At 39.6% G+C, this 21635-nt stretch overlaps 1 protein-coding gene across 1 annotated transcript in view; it reads right to left on the bottom strand.

Moving 5' to 3' along the window:
* The window catches only part of MYRFL (myelin regulatory factor like), a 112827-nt gene that overhangs the window by 64415 nt on the left and 26777 nt on the right, over positions 1–21635 (bottom strand). The window contains exons 2-5 of the mRNA XM_028110742.2: positions 21362–21452; positions 3985–4052; positions 3646–3889; positions 2702–2793 (exon numbers count right to left, since the gene is read on the bottom strand). Coding sequence (XP_027966543.1) covers positions 2702–2793; positions 3646–3889; positions 3985–4052; positions 21362–21452 — 495 coding nt within the window. The remainder of the gene's footprint in view (positions 1–2701; positions 2794–3645; positions 3890–3984; positions 4053–21361; positions 21453–21635) is intronic.

Below are 21635 nucleotides of genomic sequence, written 5' to 3'. Positions count from 1 at the left end.
GTCACTCTCAGGGTGCCTGGGTGACGCAGTTGGTTAAGCATCTGACTCTCGGTTTCAGCTCAGGTGGTGACCTCAGGGTCCTGAGATCCAGCCACTCAGCTTGGTTTCTGCTTGTCCCTCTCCTTCCCCTTCTGTGCACCACCCACCCCTGTGCTCTCCCTCTCTCTCTCTCTTTCTCTCAAATAAATAAATAAATCTTAAAAAAAAAAAAAAAAGCCAATCTCAGAAAGTCCCTAGTTGCTGAGGAGATGAGACAAATACTTTTTCTGACTTTACAGCGTGAACTCAGCCAGTGCACCTCTCCTGGGGGCCAAAGACCACAACTCTGGGGCTGAAAAAAACCCTTTTATTTTTGAGTTTCAAACCATATGAGTCCATGAACCCTCTTATATTTGGGGTTCAGATCAGATGGAAGCAGGAACCCTCTCATACATGGGGTCTAGACCATGTGGGGCTGGAAACAGCCAGCAGGAGTCTGCCCACCAGTTATTTTCTCTAAGCAAGATTTTACATCTGCCCACAGCAACCCAGTGATTCTACTTTGTGAGCCTATAAATGGGAATCTTGGAACCTGTGGACAAAGTGAACTGCTTGGGAGAAGGTCACCAGAAAAGCCTTCCTGATTGATGTAGAACCTCTCCTCCCATCAAAATCCCTGCCCAATAAGACTAGCATAAGCTCCTCTTTCCTTCTCCCATGTACCATTTCCCCAGGACCTTTGTAAAAACTCTTGGCCTCTGCCACATCAAATATGACTTCTCTACTAGAAAACTTCTGCTGAAAATATAAACTGTAATGAAAACATAGCATTTGGATTTTTGCCTCCCCAACCCCCCACCCCCACCCCCCCCAGCCCTGGGAAGGTGTTCATTTACATTCTGGAACCATTGTCTGGAGCCAATCATCTTTAGTCAGCTTTTCAGTGACCTTCGTCCAAATAGGACTTAAACAAGGGATTCAAGATTTCCTATCTGTTGAGACATTTCAGTTACTCTACCATGACTTTCTCTGGAGATGGTGAAAAATCAATGTCCTCTCCAGAGACAGGTAGCAGAAAATCATCACAGGATGGAGTTTAACCCTGAAATGGCCAAGACAATTTGAGCAGCAATCTGGTTTGATGAGGAAATGCTTGGAAGGTTTGGGTGGCTTGCCCAGTTCTCTCAGTGGGCTGGTGCATCTGTGGGAGAGCGAACAGATGGTTCCCTCTTCTGGCTAGGAATTTACTCAGCCTTTTGTGTTTGAGAATCACATAGAAGCTGCAGGCTAGATGTAAGGATTCTTGAAGAAATTAGAGTACGCTCACATAGGAAGCTGGATGGTGAGCTCTACATTATCCAGAAAGGAGACTTTAATTAGCATTTTTTGTTTCAAGGGTTGAATAAGAAAAAAAAAAAACAAAAACAAAAAAAAAACAAGCAACCGTTGGCCAGGGTGGATCCATGCGAAAGAAAAGGAGGCAGTGAGAGGTCTGGTTCATGCGAGGGCTGGATGCCTGGATGCAGTTCCACCACAGCACTCCCAGGGGGCGGCCATGTGTGGGCCTTGGCTGAAGGACCCTCCAGCCCATGCTGGAGCTGAGGCCAGACATCCCTGAAAGGACCAGCAGGCCCCACAAGCAAGCACAGAGGACCAGCTCTAATTGTGTGTCTGTGAAAGACAAAGGCAGCAACTCAAGCAGGTGAGGAAGCCACCCGCATCCTTTCAGGGCAGTAGAAAGCCCTGGAGTTTGGGGACAGTAGTGGGAAGGGAGCTCCAAAACAGAGATCTTGAACGTCCTGCCAGCTGATGCAGGGTAATAAACGAGATGTACCCTGAATCTGGGCTGCTATTCACACTGCCTACATCTGATTATTTACAGCAGCTAATAGAGGAGGTATGGAGTATTATCCTTTTTGCCTAGTAAGTGCCATAGCATTTATTCTGAAAGTTCAAGGCTGCAGACTCCAAAACCCCAATTTGTTCACAACTTGAAGAGGTCTCTAAGCTCAAAACATGATGTGTCACCTGTTACATAAGACCAAAAATAAGGTAGTCTGACCCCTTGGACATTATATGATTCTGCTGAAAGACTTCTAAAATGATCTTACAAAATCTCAAAGATCTACTTGGAACCTGCTAACATGAAGCGATGCCTAGGGGAGCTCAACTCTCTACGTTTCTATTCCACTGGAGAAATCCTCCAAAGTCTGCTTCCATGAGCCGGCAGCCTGAGTAGCACTGGGAGCTTGTTAGGAGTGCAGAACCTCAGGCCCCATCTCAGGCTTACTGAATCAGAACCTGCATTTTACCTAGATCCCTATTTTATCTGTGTGTACCCTGAAGTTGAGAAGGATTGCAACAGACAAAGCAATAGCACAACAATAGGCTCTTGAACATGCTGCCACATTGCAAGCTTCCACTGGCCTGGAGCCTGTGTCCTCTGAGACACATTGCCCCTAAAATCGAAAGGACTGGCATTTCATCTCCACCAGCGAGAGAGAGAGAGAGAGAATGGCATCTCTTCCTAGGAGCATCTGCATGACCCCACCTAAAACTGCATGAAACATTACGTCAAGAGGAAAGAAATAAACTCCCAGGGCTTACCCTGGCCCATCTATGAAAGTGAAAACAATTTTGTAGGGCTACTGCAAGGCTGGTCAAAATCCCTGACTTAATGGTGAAAGCAGTGAAAGCAGTGACCGGCCCCAGGTTGGCTCACTTGGTCTGGAGTGGTGGGTCCACATGTGACAGTCCCCGGAGTCCTGCAGCGTCTGTGTGCACTTTCTCTTCTTGGCTGGTGGCAATGAGGCTCTAGAATCAAGAACCCAAAATGAAGGTTAGGAGTTCTTGCTCTCCATGTTACATTAAATCAGATTCAGTTTCCCAGGTTTCTGCTCTCGGCCTTCTTAAGACTAACTGCGGTTGGTTGAGACTCCTGGAGGCCTACTGGTCTGCAGTACTACTAGGTTGTATATGAGTGGACAGGACAAGCTCCTATTCCATGAGCCCTACTGGTCTGAAACTTAGCTTTCCAATATCCAGTAGATCTGAGATTCACCTACTTGAAAAATAAACTGACAATATTTCCAAAGGCAGAAGACTCACTGAGACAGAGAAGATATGAACTTAATATATAGTATATACATATATAAAATAGAAGTATATAAAATATGTATACATTTTACATCTGAAATTTTTTTCACATGGAATTTTACCACAACTTTTGAGGACCTTTGATCTTTCTGCCATCCTTTAGATTCAGAAGGAGGAATGAAAGAGAAAAGAAGAGGGCAGAAAAGAGAAAAAAAGAAGAATATTAATGCTTAATCAACAGGTATTCATTTGAGAGCTCATTCACAAATGACTTGCGTATTCTAGCTGAGGCTGCAAATGCAAACAGTGCTTTCTCCATCACTCAGAATGTCCCCATATATTTCTGACATTTTAACTTTCCATTGAATGAGGACTTTGGGTTTAGTGAGCTTTTAATTCAAAGACGGTCTAGAGCCGAGAGCACTGGGGCCTTGCCGTGTCGGATATGTGTCTCAACACCGCCATCTCCTGGACAGAACGCCACTGTTCATGCTTTACCGGCACCACGGAGGGTGGGGGGCGGTGCTGGCTGCTCTGGGGTCTTTCCTAACTAAATATCTTGCCCTTTACCCAGGGCTGTGGCACAGAGGTTGCTGATGGTAAGGAAGGCTTATCCCCAGATGGGAGGACACGCATCGGTCCGGGGGGCTCGTAAGATGCCCGGTGTCTGGGTAGCAGTTGCGAAAGCTGCGGTGGCTGTGGGCAGAGCCCCTCATTTCACACGAGCTCTGTGGCAGGTGTGCAGGGAGCGTCCCGGGAGAAGCTGCCGAGTGGAGAAAAGTAGCTGGAGTCCTCACGGCCGGGCAGCATGCACCTGGGGGAACACACAGGTGAGAAGGGCTCTTTCTGACCAGCCAGTGACCAAGAAGAGGGGCACGGCAAGGTGTGCGGAAGGCAGAGCGCACTCACCTTTGATCTGTGGAGGAGAACAGGAGTCTGATGCTGAATAGGGTGGAGTATCTGGGAGCTGCTGCTGCCTGAGGATTAGAGACATACATTGCTTTTGTTGTGACCTGTTCTGTCATTATAGCTTTGTCACAAATGGGAGACTGCTGTGGGTACAACACACAAAGTGCACCATGAGGGCCAAGCCCACCAGATCAAGCCTAGTGTTGTGTGTTAAGTAAATAGGCTTTGAGGCAGACCAAACTGGGTTTGGGGCCCGGCTCTTCCACTTCCTAGCTGTGTATCCATGAACAAGACTTTACTCTCTCCAGGCCTCTGTTTCCTCACCTACAATGTGGGAGTAACCATCATGCCTTCTTCCTAGCATCCTTGTGAGAATTAAATGAGATACTGTGTATAAAACCCATAACATAATGCCCCCAGAGTGCGAGCTCAGTTACAGTTTATATACATAGACATAAATATGTATATAGTTTATTATAGTTTAATTAACAGCATTGTTGCTTCTTAACGTTTTCAAAGCACTTACACCAGAGAGATGGTTGTGCACACTGTTTGGGCTAAAGCCTTATAAAATGTTACCACCAAAGCAACAGTTTTCCATCTGTACACTGGGAAATCCCAAAGCTCTTGGAATGAGCTCAGTGGTTTTACAAAAGAAAAAATTTAAATGCCCGGGGGAAAAAATTCATAACTTTTCCTGTTTTATATATTGAGGTACAAGTAAAATTTCATTTGAGAAAAAATGAGTACCACTAAAAAAGTGTGAAATTTTCTGTTCCAAAAAACCTGCTCCTTATGGCTAGGAAACTCCATGATTCTAAGGCATTCATGAGCACCACCACCCTCTACTTGATTCTCCGGCTGGAGAGTAAGCTAGCATGTTTTTCTTGATTGTTTATGACTTTAACCTCGTACAATGAAAAGTCTTTTTTTATTGTTTACTAGAAAAGTTAGGTTTTCTCCTCAAATTGGCCCTTTAGAATTCATTCACTCTTTATGAATAAAGGAAGAGAAAACCTTCCTCCAACAATGCCACCTTCCTCCAAAAACACCTCCAGAAATGAAAGCAAAGGAATAAAGAGGCATAAAAGAACACAGAGTACATGTGCAGAGCACACAACGGACTGTATTTTAATAACACTGTGGCAGACAGAAGTAGGAAGGATGGTAACTAAATTAACAGAATGGAAAAAGCAAAAACAAGACTGCCTGGAGATGGCAGAAGCCACACAGCCAACAAGAACCTATCCAATTTTAATACAACTCCAGAAAAGCCCAAGACATTGGAGTCACCAGGAACCTCTGAATCCAGGAGTAAGGTGGAGCTGAAAACAAAAGACTCAATTTGAAAGTTAGATTAAGGGGGGGGCGCCTGGGTGGCTCAGTCAGTTAAGTGTCTGCCTTCTGCTCAGGCCCTGATCCCAGGGGCCTGGGATAGAGTCAGGCTCCTTGCTCAGCAGGGAGCTCCCTCTGCCTGCTGCTCCCCCTGCTTGAGCTTTCTCTCTGTGTCAAATAAATAAATAAACTTTAAAAAAAAGAAAAGAAAGTTTGATTAAGGGGGAGCGCCTGGGTGGCTCAGTGGTTAAGCGTCTGCCTTCGGCTCAGGTCATGATCCCAGGGTCCTGGGATCGAGCCCCGCGCGGGCTCCCTGCTCCGCGGGGAGCCTGCCTCTCCCTCTCCCACTCCCCCTGCTTGTGTTCCCTCTCTCGCTGTGTCTCTCTCTGTCAAATAAATAAATAAAATCTTAAAATACAAAAAAAGAAAGTTTGATTAAGGAACAGTTAGACTTTTAGATTAGCTTCCTCAACCTGTACAACCCGACAACTACCTCCATCATCCCAACGGAAGTTGGAAAGGTTTACTCTCTGGAGAAACAGATTCCAGGGACACTGTAAAGCTACTGAGCTAAAAATGGAAGGATTCATTAAAAGTCTAAATGCTGAACCCCGAGACACTTCCTCAATTTGACTTCGCAGGCATCCAAGCAGATTTCCTACAGTAAGAAATTGGAAGATTGTTCCCCAGAAAAATTGAATGTCTTCAAAGGGAAAAATAAGATTTTGAAGTTACCCCCCAAAATGGCCAATCCCTGCTTAATCACTCTATGATGAGACTCATCCTCTGAGAATAATGGCTTGCACACAGAACATCTTAAACAGGAACAAAAGATGAAGGACCAGATATTTCCAAAATCCTGAACATTAAAGACAAAGAATAGGGCGCCTGGGTGGCTCAGTTGGTTAAGCGACTGACTTCGGCTCAGGTCATGATCCTGGAGTCCCAGGATGGAGTCCTGCATAGGGCTCCCTGCTGAGCAGGGAGTCCACTTCTCCCTCTGACCCTCCCCTCTCTCATGCTCTCTCTCTCTCATTCTCTCTCTCAAATAAATAAATAAAATATTAAAAAAAAGACAAAGAATAAACAATTAGATAAAAAAGGGATGCAAAAAAACTCCACAAAGAGCTCCTCTGCTTCTGATATCACTGGTAAGCTCCTACCAGATTTGACATTTTCATACTGTGAACTCTACAAAATTAAAAAAAAAATCTGCCTAAAAATACTGGAAAGTGGACAAAAGCAAGAAGGTTCTGGGGGGACACTGAAACTTGGATGAAGGTATTAGCATAAGGTGAGTTACCTGTTTACAGCTTTTAGCCTCAGGGCCAGTTGAAAGCAGAACCACAAAACAGCTAAAAGTCCAGTAGAAACACACAAACTTTCTGACCTGAAGAACCAGAGAACAGAGTTTGGGACAAACAGCTGCTTAAAGTGAAAGGGGAATCTTCGGAAAAAGAGATTCAGAGAGGGGAACCCTAGATTCTGTGTAAAAACTCGGGCCTAGAGTCTGACTCCCAAGCCATCAACGTATGGGGCTGACTGCACATAGTCCAACCAAAAAACAAAAAAGCAAGATGAACAAACAAACAAAACTGAAATAAAATTAGAACTACTGCTCAAGAGACAGTTTATAATTTGAGTTTAAGGAAAGTAACTGCCTGGTAAAACAGAAGTATATATATTCTTCAGAGAAAAGTAAAAAAAATCCAGACATTCACAATGTCCCGAATACACTAAGGATTACTCAACAAATGAAGAAGCAGGAAAATATGGCATACCATCGAGGAAAAGAACAATTAGTGGACACCAACCCAGAGATGATCCAGATATTGGATTAGTAGATAAATCTAGATTTTAGCTGCAGCTATTATAAAAACAGCTGTTGTAACTCAGCCTAATGGAGTAGAGGATAATGTGTTTGGAAAGAATAAAAAACAAAATCTCAGCAAAAAATAGAAACTAAAAAAGAACTTAATGGAAATTCTAGAACTGAAAAAAAATTAGAAATGAAAATAAAAATAGAAAATGAAAAAATCACTGGGTGGTGTAACAGAAGAATTGAAGACAAATCAATAGGTATAATCCAGTCTAAAGAACAGAGAGGGGAAAATGAACATAAAAAGAGGGGCGAGAAAGAGAGTGAACCGTGGAGAGGATGTAACAGAAAAATAATTAAAGATATCATGACCAAAATCTTCCCAAATTTAGTGAAAGACATAAACTTATAGGTTCAAGAAGCTCAGCAAATCCTAAGTAAGATAAAGATGGAGAAACTCACACCTAGGTCATTAGAGTCAAATCAGCACAAATAAAGAAAAATTTTCAAACTAACCAAAGAAAAACAACATATTGCATGTAAGGTAATAGTGGTTCAAATGACCAATGACTTCTCATCAAAATCTCCAGAGGTAAAAAGTGCAACAATATCTTTAAAATGCTAGTGAAAATCAAAACTGACAATCTATAATTTCATATCTGATGAAGATACCTTTAAGAATAAAAACAAAATACATTGTCAGATTAAAAAAAATTTTAAGTGAAACCATAAACAGACATGCACAATAAGAAATGTTAAAGACATTATTTAGGCTAAACAGAAATGATATCAGAGGGAAACTTGAAATTTTAGGAAGGAATGTAGAGAATAAAAAATTGTATATATCTGAATGCAAATTCGGTTTTTTTCTTAATTTCTTTAAAATACATAGGACTGTTTAAAGCAAAAAATGTGAAATTATCTTGTAGCATTTATAATGAAGGTGTAATATTTATGACAGCTATAGCACAGAGGGAGTGGGGGATAAAATAGAATTATACAGGGCACCTGGGTGGCTCAGGCATTGTCTGCCTTGCGCTCAGGTCATGATCCCAGGGTCCTGGGATCAAGTCCCGCATCAGGCTCCCTGCTCAGCAGGAAGCCTGCTTCTCCCTCTCCCACTCCCCCTGTTTATGTTCCTGTTCTCGCTATCTCTCTGTCAAATAAATAAATAAAATCTTTAAAAAAAATAGAATTATACAATTGAAGGTTTCTACATTTTACATAAAGTGATACAATATTAATTCATTAAATTTAAGTAGACTGTAAAAAGTTAAATGATGCAAAGAGATATAGCTAAAGTCAGTAGATAAAATGGAATTCTAAAATTATTCAAATAATACAAAATAAAGTAAAAAGGAGTTACAAAGAAGAAATAGAAAGGATAAAAAGAAGACAAATAATATAATGGCAGAATTAAATACATTATCAATGATTACATTAAATGTTAATGGACTAAAACTCCAATAAAAGGCAGAGATTGTAAGAATGGATTTTTTAAAAAATAAGACCAACTGTACATTGCCTGCAAGAAACACTTTATATATAAAGACTCAGATAAGTTGGAAACTAATGGAGAAAAAAGGTATTAGCAGGCAGAAGTGATTTCATGAAAAATAGGTAAAATAGAGATGCCTGGGTGGCTCAGTCATTAAGCGTCTGCCTTTGGCTCAGGTCATGATCCCAGGGGCCTGGGGTCGAGCCCCGCATTGGGCTCCCTGCTCCGCGGGAGGCCTGCTTCTCCCTCTCCCACTCCCCCTGCTTGTGTTCCCTCTCTCGCTCTCTCTCCCTCTGTCAAATAAATGAAATCTTTATAAAAAAATAGGTAAAATAGACTTCAAAATAAAGAGTATTACTAAAAATAAAGAGGTTCGTTCCATAGTAATAACAGTCCTTTCATTAAGAAGGCATAGCAATCATGATTGTTTATATATCCAATAACAGAACTTCAAAATACATGAAGCAGAATTGACAGAATTAAAAGGAGAAATAAATAATTGTACAGTCATAGTTGGAGATATTAACATCCCTCTTTCATCAATTGATAGAACAAATGGGTAGTACAAATTGATAGAACAAAAAAATCAGTAATGACAAAGATCACCTAAGAAATTTCTTTAAGAAGAAAAGGAAATGATGTGTTTTAATACTGAGAATTTTGCAGTTCCCTTCAGAGAATTTGAGGGACGAATTAATGACAGTTACATTCAAAGCCAAGAAAATCATGAAAAGAAGGCTGTGGTTCAAGAAAAACAATAAGATCAAGAAAGAAAATATAATCATAATAAATTGTATGAGAATACATAATGATAATAACGTAAGCCCTGGATATTGACCTAAGCAAAAATTTTTCTAGAACTTTATGATACTGGGAGGCTGGTGCTAGAAGTGGGTGTCAGGTGTGGTATAAGAAAGTTAAATCCTCCTTAAAGATGATATTAAGTTCTTAAAATATATAAAGTAGGAAGAGCAATATAAAACAACATTTAGATATAAAGTGGTAGAAATATCTAAAATAGTTGAAAAGTATCTGCCTCTGGGAGAGGCAAACTAAGGAACGTGGGGAAGACTGAAGCAGAGGATTGCTGGTTTTCATTATAAGCCATATACACATAGTACCTTTGACTTCTTAAATTCTGCACAAGTATCACTTCTATAGATCTACAAATTAAATTTTGTGATTGACTCTGTGATCTTACAATTCCACATTCAAGATTCTAGGCAGTTATTTACCTTTATATTAGTGATACCACTGGAATTCAGTAATGTTAATAAAATCTAAAAATCATAAGAAAATTATCAACTCACTCAAGAAATATGCCATGGCATATTGTATACAGGAACGCATGCATGGAGAATAAAAGTTCCCTTTGTGGAGTGGCAGCAACATGTGGTGATGGTTTAAAAATGAAGATTTTGAAAATTTTTTTAAAGATTTATTTATTGTAGAGAGAGTGCATGAGCAGGGGGAAGGGCAAAGGGGGAGAAAGAGAAATCCTCAAGGAGACTTCAGAGGAGAACCCAATGCAGGGCTTGAAAAATATTTTAAAGATTTATTTATTTATTTTAGAGAGAGTGCATGAGCAGGGGGAAGGGCAAAGGGAGAGGAAGAGAAATCCTCAAGCAGACTTCAGAGCAGAACCCAAACAGGGCTTGATCCCAGGACCCTGAGATCATGACCTGAGCCAAAATCAGGAGTGAGATGCTTAACTGACTGAACCACCCAGGTACCCCAAGATTTTGAAATTTTTAATGCTTTCCTTGCAGTTTACTCTCCTTTCCAAAACTCACATCTACTCCCTTATTTTATTGAATTCCATGCTCACTGCATTTTCTAGTATTGAGAGAAATTTTGCAGTTCTTTTCAGAGAATTTGAAGGAAGAATAAGTGAGAGCTACCTTTAAAACCAAGCAAATTGTTAAAACAAAGGCAGTAATTAACTTTAAGAAAAACACTGTTGTTTGGGACTGTTTATGAGCAGCTAATCTCCTCATTACTCACAATCACATCAGGAATCCCAGTCATGCATATTAAACTGGTTTTGGTCTTCATGCTCTGAATTTGCCTATTACGCCAAAGGGATTTCCATGAAGTAGACCTGGAAAGTGACAGAACCATGGGTCACTCCTTGAGTGGCCATCTGTCTCTCCCTTCTGTAGGAAATAGTTGTAATAATCAACAGATTCTTAGCTACTGATAAAAAAATGAATAATTTGCCTTCTAAACCTCCTCCTCTCAGATAGATAACTTGTTACTGTGTTTGGGAGGATAAATGGATAAATATGGTCTCCTGGGGTGTTGAATGCCATGCAACCGAAAGAGAGAATGCCAAATGGACTCTTCTTTCCAGCTGGTTAAGTTATGTGTATATCCATGACAGCTGCATGCTATGCCCAAAGCAGCCAATATTTCTTTCAGATAGTATTCAGGCTTGACCAAGTTGTTGTTGAGTGCCTACTACGTGCTCATGACTATACTAGGCACTATGTAGGACATACAGTATTAAGACATGGACTTCATGTAAATACCCAACTACAACTACTCACAATTCAACAGTCCAATCCCAAGTTTTCTTTGATGACTCCCCCAGTGCCTTCACACACCAATTGTGCCTTCTCTAAAGCTCTGTTGTGCTCACAGTGAGCTCAACTTAGCACAGTGCTTGGTATAGAGTTGGTACTTAATAAATATGAATTACTGCTTTTTTAATACTACATATGGCCATAAGTATGTTATATATATAAGTCCATATATTAAAAGATGGCTTTCCTGACCATCTAATCTAAAATAGTAGCCTTCCCCCACCCTTCTTCCTACTCCTTTACTTTATGTTTATTTTTCTTCATCTTACTGAATGACTTTATACTATATGCCATTGTCTTTCTCTTCCCACTAGAGCGGCATGACAGCAGTGGAGTGCCAAGAGTAGAGGGATGGGAGCGTCTCACCACAGCAGCAGGCAATAAGGAAATGCATTGTCTGTGGGAATTTAAAAACAATACTTACACCTAAAAAAAGTCAGTGTGCTTTTATTCTCACCATGCACCACCAACTCAGAGAAAAATGCCTAGGTCAGGGCAGGCTGCTTCCCACCACACTGCCCCTGGTAAACTAATAGCAGGGATTTCATCTGTTTTTTTCACTGTTTTACTCCCTCTCCCAATTATAGACATAGTTGCTATTGAAAATAATTTCTCCAATTTTTCATGTATGGGATTTATCGCTCCCCTGTGGACATTTACATTAAGAACATATCTTAATACTGTGTGTGTGTGTGTCTTGCACAGTGTCCCAGTGGTGAGCATGTTGTAGACACACAATAAATACTTGATCAAGCTTGGTTAGGGTTTGTACCCACAACCTGGAAGGTGGGGTGAGAAAGGGCCTTCGCAGAAACGTTGTCAGTGGATAAATAGCCCAAGAAAATAATTTCATGATAGGGCAGAGGAAGCAAGATGCCACCCCACCCCTCCAGTCCTTTACTGGCAAACTGCAAGGACCCTGAGCTTCCCACCACCACTCCTCTCTGTTGCTTTAGAAATAGATAAACCTTAATGGAGAACCTACCCTGGTCCAAGCACCAAGCTCACCCTTTGCATGTGTTATCTCATCTAATCTCAACTACCATCATGGGGAAAGGTACTACTCTTGTCCCTATTCCATAGGCAATGCAACTAAGGCTTGATGAGGTTACATAACTTAACCAAGATTATTCATCTGGCAACTAGTTAAGCTGAAATCAAGTGGTCTACCACCAGAGTTAATGCTCTAAAACACATGACGATTTAAACACAGACTCTCCTAATCAAATTAATTACTATAGGTAATTTTCCACAAATATCTTTAGAACCAAGATGTCGCCAATACTGTTTCAGCCCAGGATTCTGTTTAGCCTTCCTCCTACTGCATCAGTTTGAACCCAGAAGTCAAACTGGTCAATGAACTCACACAGCCTTTAAACAAACTCTTCTCACAGAACTACACATATTACCTCACCCCTTTCACAACACCACAGTAAAGAGCTTATCAGCCCCACCCCATTGGTGGCAGAACTAAAGCATGCAGCTGGTCATTGACTCCTAGCCCATTTTACTGTCCAACCCCAATAAGCCAAGTCCTAAGTAAAACCCAGAATAAGCTCCACTATTAGAATGAAATAAAATAAAACCTGCAGCTGATTCCTCATGGACCTAATGTGTCTTTACAGTCCACCTCCTGTGAAGTCACCCATTCAGACCTGTGAATAGGTGTCACCCCAGTGCCCTCAGCTAGTTCCATCTTACTCCATAGGTAGGACCCCAAGGCCAGCCTAAAACTCAATATGATATGACCTCCACTGAGAACACTTACTCAAACCAAACCAAATTATTTGGTTTGGAACATAGGAGGTGATGGAGAAGGAGGCATGTTTGTGTGACATAACATAGGGCTTCTCAATCTATAATGTGCATGCACATTCCATGAAGATCTTATTAAAAATGCAGAGTCTAATTCAGCTTTTCTGGGGGAAGGTCTGAGATGCTACATTTCTAGCTCCCAGGTCAGGTGAGTGCTGCTCCCTGACACACACTTAGAGTAAAGAAAGGAAGGAGGTAAACCTCTGGGCATTTTTGAAGGAAACAAAGCCTGTTTTAAGATTCACTAGTCTCTTTTCTGGAGTCTTCCTTCTATAGACACACACACACACACACACACACACACACACACACACACACACTCTTCTTGTCCTTCTTCCTGCAACCTCCAGGGTTCTATGCTATCCCCTAAATATCTAGCCCCCCCCTCCCTTCAAGCAGCTCTCCAGACTTAGACATTTCCCAGTGTGTCCACCAGAGCTTACCTGTGTACCTAGTAGGTAACTGGCTGGCTAACCTAGGGAAATCAGAGGACTTCAGCCTGCTCCTCCTGGGCAGACAGCTGCCCTGGACTCTGCCACACAAGGAAACAAAGGGTTAAGGTCAATATTCAGAAATTTTCACGTGCTGACACGACTGCCCTTAGCTCCCTCAACATACCCATTAGATTCACACAGAAAGATGAGAAAGTCCTGAGGGGCGTATCCCAATGCTCATGCATGGGTACCTGCCTCCCAAAAGGGGTCAAAGGCCAAATAAATTTGAGAAACACTGTATACTATTTCTCTTCTCCAGTTGCACATTAGCATAACAAAGGCTCTGAAAAGTCCTGCAGTAAAGTTCATTTAGCTTTGTCTTTGTTGAAGCCAGTGACTCAGAAGCTTATTTACTCATCATGGAGCTTTTCTTTATCCCCCACAGCATCGCATGGGACCAATTTTCCATAGAGCATCTAGGGGCATCTGTTTCACAGGGCCAATAATTCCATTTTTGAATATGTTTGAGATGTGAAAATCTCCCTATGAGATTCAAACTGGGTCTCATCAATTTTGCAGCCTCGTGGTCTCTTAGATCGTTTTGGCAAAGAGTTGTCACTGACATTTTTTAAAAGCATAATTCATAGGCAATACAGTAGATGGGAAGTGACTCAAGATTGGTCATAAACTTAGGTTTGAATCCTAGTTCTACTACTTATTAGCTGTGAACCCAGGCAAGAAAACCTACATCTCAGGGCTGTTAAGAGGAATGCAACTAACCTGCAAAGAGAGCCGGGTGTTTAGAAATAGTCAACACTTGGAGTCTTTGAATAGGTTGTACAGATGTAATGATCACTGAGCCAGCTGAACAGTCTCATGGTCGGGGATGGACCGGAGCTGTTTCCGCTTGTTTTTGCTCAGACTTTTATTTCAGCCTCACTTAACTGCATGCACCTGAGCAGTTTTTATCAAGCAATGACAGGTTATCTGATTACTGGACTGTTCTTGAATGGGTATGAACATTGACAATCTTTGCAAACTAAGGCTCAGACCCATCCTGAGTCACATCTTTTGTCAGATAATTTTAGATGCGTTAAATGTATTTCCCTGAGGTTCACATTGCTCCCAAATATCACCTAATTAGTCTAAAAGCTGCATAGAGAAGAAAGGTCATGTGTAGAGCCAGGCACATTTGAATCCCAGCTTTGCCACTTATTGACCTGTGGAGAGTTACTTACTCTCTTTGCACCTCCATATTTATAAAATATAGATAATATTGTGTCTGCTTGGCAAATTTGTTCAGAGAATGAAATGTGTAAAATCAAATATGTAATTAAATAAATGAACGTGTAAAAAATGCAAAGAACATTGCCCAACACTTGGTAAGTGCTCAACAATATTAATTCCCTCCTCTACCTCCCTTACACCCAACCACCCCTAAAAGTAGAGGATGAATCCAGTTGGGCAAACCAACAGTGATAGCCTATAAGGAGATAATTCTGGTCCTATAGGAAGGAGCATTATTATCATGGAAACTATGACCATATGGCAGATTTCAGGACTTCCCAGATAAGAAGACAAGTTCTCTGAATAAGGTTTTTGTTCACTTCTCCCCACCAAACAGCTAAAGTTCTTTCTTCTACTTATAAAAGTGATCCATATGATTAAGCAGAACCCTGGTACAATCAGCTATACCTTCTCTTAAGGAGCAGTTACATAGAAGAGAGACTAGACAACTTCTGGCAGATTGTTTTCAGGCCAGAGATGGTAAGGATACATACCACCCACTCTTTCCTCAGGAATTCACAACCATGGTTTGGATGGAGTGAAGGGGAATGTGGGGGAAGGCATGGGGCAATTAGTGTCTGAATTCAGCCCACACAGTGCCTAGAGCAGAAGAGCCAGCTCAGAATGTGGGCTCACACATTTGGCCACCCACTAGCTGTGTGTGTGTTTGTGTTTAACTAGCTTTCAAAATGTTGAGCTTCCCTTCATCCTGTGGTCATTCAGCAAGGATGTTCTTGTCAGCAAAGAGCAGCAAGGGCCAGGTACCAGAGATATCCACAGATAGGTTTCCTCATTACTGAGATTCAGGTCCAGTTTCACTCTTTCATGGGGGAGAGAGGGGAGGGCATTTACAAGTATACCAAAATAGGCTCAATAACAAAATGGAGATGACAGAGAAAGGTCAGTGAACTTGAAGACAGATCAAAAAAAATTATCCAATGTGAACAACAGAGTGAAAAAAGATTGAAAAAAAATCAGCTAAGACTTATGAACCTATGTACAGTATCAAAGGTCTAGCATTTGTATCACTGGAGTCCTAAAAAGAGGTAAGAAAGACATTGGTACAGAAAAATAAATGTGAAGAAATAATAGCTGAAAACTTTCCAGATATACTGAAAATTTTTAATTTACAAATTCAAAAACAATATAATCCCAAACAATATAATCTCAAAGAAAACTATGCTTAGTGGTGCCTGGGTGGCTTAGTTGGTTGGGTGTGTCTGACTCTTGATTTTGGCTCAGGTCATGATCTCGGGGTCGTGGGGTCAAGCCCCAAGTTGGGCGCTATGCTCAGGGCAGAGTCCATTTGTCCCTCTTTCACCCCCTCTGCCCTGCCCCCTGGCTCATGCATCTCTCTCTCTCAAATAAACAAATAAAATCTTAAAAAAAAAAAAAAAAAGGCATAGAGTTTGGGACATACAACAGTCCCAATTTGCAGATGACATCACTGTAAACACAGAAAATCCCCAAAAATCTATTTAAAAAGCTCTCAGAACTAATAAATGACTTCATTAAGATTGTAGGACCCAAGCTTAATTTATAAACATCATACTATTTTTATATGTGGGCAATGAATAATTGGAACCTAAAACTTCAGGGGGAAAATTATTATTTACAATAGGTCAAAGAGAAACACGAAATATTTAGATATAAGTCTAACAAAATTTGTGCAGCATTTACATGCTGAAATCCATATAACACTGATGAAAGAAATCAAAGAAGGCCTAAACAAATGGAGAGATATACCATGTTGATGGATTGGAAGATTCAATTTTGTTAAGATATCAGTTCTCCACATATAGATCTCTGGACTTAACACAATCCTAATCAAAATCCCAGCATGATTGTATAGATATCAACAAGCTAATTATAATATTTATATGGGAAATCAAATGAACTAGAATAGTCAAAACAGTTTTGAAAAAGACAAATTTGGAGCACTTACACTATATGATTTCAAGACTTATAATAAAAGCACAATAATCAAGATAGTGTAGTATTGGCAAAATGATAGGCACATAGATCAATGGAACAGTCTAGAGTCTAGATATAGATCTACACAAATATGGTCAACTGATTTTTTACTACAGTGTAAAAGTAATTTAATTTAATTTAATAATCTTCCTAGGCTATTCAACAAATAAATCCAGAATAATTGGACATCCATACACAAAGAAATTAATCTCAACCTATATCTCAAACTTTATAAAAAAATTAATTCAAAATGGATCATAGGCCTAAATGTAAAGTGCAAGACTCTAAAACTTTTAGAAGAAAACAGAAGAAAATTTTGGAAAGCTTAGATTGGGCAATATCTGTATTTCTTAGATATAAAGCATAAACCATGTAGGAAAAAGATAAGTTGGACATCTTCAAAATTTTAAACTTTGTTCTGGGAAAGATACTGTTAAAAGAATGGAAACTTAAATTACAGACTGGCAGAAAATATTCACAAATCACATATCTAACAAAGTTCTTATATCCAGAATGTTAAACAATTCTTTAAACTCAAAGGTAAGAAAACTCCAATGGGCAAAAAATTTAAACAGAACCTATACCAAAGAAAATGTATAAATAGCAAACAAGCACACAAAATGACACTCAACATCATTAGTCATTAGGAAAATGCAAGTTAACACACAATGAGATACAATGGCTTTTTATTATAGAATGGCTATAATAAAAATTTTCTAAACTGATAATACCAAGAACTGGCAATGAAGAGAAGCAACTGGATGTCTTATACACTGCTAGTGGTAATGGAAAATGGTAAGGCTGCTCTAGAAAATTTGGCAATTTCTATAAAGTTAAGCTTATACTCAAAATATTACCCAGCAGACTTCATTCTAAATATTACCCTCAGATCCTCATGGGGAAAAACAGAGCTTTTCCTCTATGGTCAGGAACAAGACAGGAATGCCCCCTCTCACCATTACTATTTAACATAGTATTAGAAGTCTTGGCCTCAGCAATCAAACAACAAAAAGAAATAAAAGGCATCCAAATCGGCAAGGAAGAAGTCAAACTGTCAATATTTGCAGATGATATGATACTCTATGCAGAAAACCTGAAAGACTCCAACAAAAAATTGCTAGGACTAATACATGAATTCAGCACAGTTGTAGGATATAAACTCAACATAGAGAAATCTGTTGTATTTCTACATACAAAAAATGAAGCAGCAGAAAAAGAAATTAGGAAATCGATCCCATTTACAATCTCACCAGAAACAATAAGATACCTAGGAATAAACCTAACCAAAGAGGTAAAAGACCTGTACTCTGAAAACTATAGACAACCTATGAAAGAAATTGAAGAGGACACAAAGAAATGGAAAAATATTCCATGCTCATGGATTAGAAAAACAAATGTTAAAATGTCTATACTACCCAAAACAATCTGCACATTTAATGCAAACCCTATCAAAATAACACCAGCATTTTTCACAAAGCTAGAACAAACAATACTAAAATTTGTATGGAACCACAAAAGACCCTGAATAGCCAAAACAATCCTGAAAAAGAAAAGCAAAGCTGGAGATGTCATGATTCTGGACTTCCAGCTCTATTACAAAGCTGTAGTCATCAAGACAGGATGGTACTGGCACAAAAACAGACACATAGATTAATGAAACAGACTAGAAGATCCCAGAAATTGATCCATAACTATATGATCAACTAATCTTTAACAAAGCAGGAAAGAATACCCAGTGGAAAAAAGTCTCTTCAACAAATGGTGTTGGGAAAATGGGACAGCAACATGCAGAAGAATGAAACTGGACCACTTTCTTACACCACACACAAAAATAAATTCAAAATGGATGAAAGACCTAAATGTGAGACAGGAAACCACCAACTCCTAGAAGAGAACAGGCAGCAACCTCTTTGTCCTCGGCTGTAGCAACTTCTTACTAGACATGTCTCAGGAGACAAGGGAAACAAAAGCAAAAATGAACTATTGGGACTTCATCAAGATAAAAAACTTCTGCACAGTGAAGGAAACAATCAACAAAACTAAAGGCAACCTATGGAATAGGAGAAGATATTTACAAATGACATTATTTGATAAAGGGTGGGTATCCAAAATCTATAAAGAACTTAACAAACTTAGCACCCCAAAAATAAATAATACAGTTAAAAAATAGGCATAAGAGGGGTGTCTGGGTGGTTCAGTCAGTTGAGCTTCTGGCTGTTGGTTTCAGCTCAGATCATGATCTCATGGGTCATAGAATTGAGCCCTGCCCTGGGCTCTGCACTTAGCAGGGAGTCTACTTGAAGATTCTGTCCCTCTGCCCCTCCCCCAACTCATGCATGTGCTCTCTCTCTCTCTCTCAAATAAATAAATAAGTCTTTAAAAAAGAATGAAAGAAAAGGAAAGAAGGAAGGGAGGGAGGGAGGGAGGCAGTGAGGGAGGGAGGAAGGAAGGAAGGAAGAAATGGGCAAAAGACATGAATAGACGTTTTTCCAAAGAAGACATCCAGATGGCTAACAGACACATGAAAAGATGCTCAACATCACTCACCATCGGGGAAATGCAAATCAAAACCACAATGAATTACCATCTCACACCTGTCAGAATGGCTAAAATTAACAGCACAGGAAACAACAGATGTTGGCGAGGATGCAGAGAAAGCAGAACCCTCTTAACACTGTTGGTGGGAATGCAAGCTGGTGCAGCCACTCTGGAAAACACTATGGACGTTCCTCAAAAAGTTAAAAATAGAACTACCCTATGACCCTACAATTGCACTACAAGTTATTTACCCAAAGGGTACAAAAATACACATTTGAAGGGGCACATGCACCCCAAAGTTTACAGCAGCATTATCAACAATAGCCAAACTATGGAAAAAGCCCAAATGTCCATCAACTGATGAATGGATAAAGAAAATGCGGTATGTGTATATATATATATATATATATACACATTTGTATATATATATGGGGTATGTGTATATATATATATATATATACACACACACACATATATATATATACACACACATATATATTCAGGATTATATATATAATCCTGAAAAAGAAAAGCAAAGCTGGAGACATGATTCTGGACTTCCAGTTCTATTACAAAGCTGTAGTCATCAAGACAGTATGGTACTGACACAAAAACAGACACATATAATGGAATATTACTCAGCCATCAAAAAGAACGAAATCTTGCCATTTGCAATGATGTGGATGAAGCTAAAGTATATCATGCTAAGTGAAATAAGTCAGTCAGAGAAAGACAAATACCATATGATTTCACTCATATATGGAATTTAGGAAACAAAACAGATAAACATATGGGAAGGGGAAAAAAAGAGCAAGGGAAGCAAACCATAAGAGACTCTAAAAGATAGAAAAAAAGCTGAAGGTTGATGGAGGGAGGTGGGTGGGGGATGGGCTAAGTGGGTGATAAATATTAAGGAGGGCACTTCTTATGATGAACATTTTTTATAATGTAAGTGATGAATCACTAAATTCTCCTCCTGAAACCAATATTACACTATATGTGAAGCAACTAGAATTAATTAAAAATTTGAATAAATAAATAAATATTACCCTCAAAAATTAAAACTCTTGATCACATAAAAACCTGGGCATTAATATTTATAGAAACTATTCATAATGGCCCCAAACTGGAAATAATCCAAATGTCCTTGAATGGGTAACTAGATAAACAAACTGAATTATAAACATTCAACAGAGTCTTTCTCAGCAATAAAAAGGAATGAACTATTGATCAAAGACTTTATGCTTAGTAAAAGAAGCCATACTAAAAATGTTTTATCCCATAGATTTCATTTATGTGACATTCAAGAAAAGCAAAACTATAGGAACAGAGAATAGACCAGTGGTCACTAGGGGCTGGGGTGGGTGTTTGACCACAAAGGGGAAGCATAAAGGAAGTGTTTCAGGTGAGGGAACTATTGTTTGTGCTGATCATGATGGTATTTCTACAAGTCTATGAATTTGTCAAAACTCACAAAACTATATACAGGATAAAAATTGAATGTTACTGTATGTAAAGTAAAAATAAAAGAAAGCTGGAGTGGCTATGTTAATATCAGAATATGAGAGCAGAAATCAATGAAATACAAAACAGAAAAACAATTAAGAATATACATTTAACCAAAAGCTGATTTCCAAAGGGTTAAGAAAACTGATAAACCTCTTGCCAGTTGGATCAAGAATAAAAAGACACAAATTACTGATATCAAGAACAACAAAAGGATTATCACTCTAGATTCTACGGACATTAAAAGTAAAATAAGGGAATACGATGAGCAACTTCATGCCAGCGAATTTGACAACTTAGATGAATAAATTCATTGGAAGACATTAACTGCCTAAGCTGATAATTACCAAAAGATAACCTGACTAGCCCCATATCTATTAAAGATATTGAATTGGAAGGGGAGGACCTTCCTATAAAGAAAATTCCAAGCCCAGCAGACTTTACTCAGGAAAACTGCCAGAAGAAACAATACCAACTCCATCCATGCCCTTTTGGGAAATAGAAGAGGAGGGAACACTTTCCAGCTCATTTAATTATTTCATAACTTTTAAAACATCAAATGGAGAGCAGTGCTTTCATTACTTACAAGGCCCCCAGATCAAAATCATTGCCCAAGAATTCCTCCAGCAGACTTGTATCCAGCACCGGGTTCTCCAGAGTGTCACTGGGCCCCTGAGCTGCAAAGGCAAATTAAAAATTTTGAGATTCATGAAGATTTCAGAATGGCTAGCATCTAAAAACACTGATAGGCCTGCACCCAAGAATTTTAAAGCAACTAAATAGTATACATTTATTAAGAGTGTGATCTTTCTTCCATTCAAATATTCCTTTAGAAATCTCTTTAGATCGTGATGTAATGA

The sequence above is a fragment of the Eumetopias jubatus genome, unplaced genomic scaffold, assembly GCF_037043125.1.
Source record: "Eumetopias jubatus isolate StellerSeaLion01/CBP00866 unplaced genomic scaffold, mEumJub1_p1.0 scaffold_8, whole genome shotgun sequence".
NCBI classification, from domain to species: Eukaryota; Metazoa; Chordata; class Mammalia; order Carnivora; family Otariidae; genus Eumetopias; species Eumetopias jubatus.
Note: the sequence above shows the minus strand (reverse complement) of the source record. Positions and strands in the feature narration are given on the sequence as shown.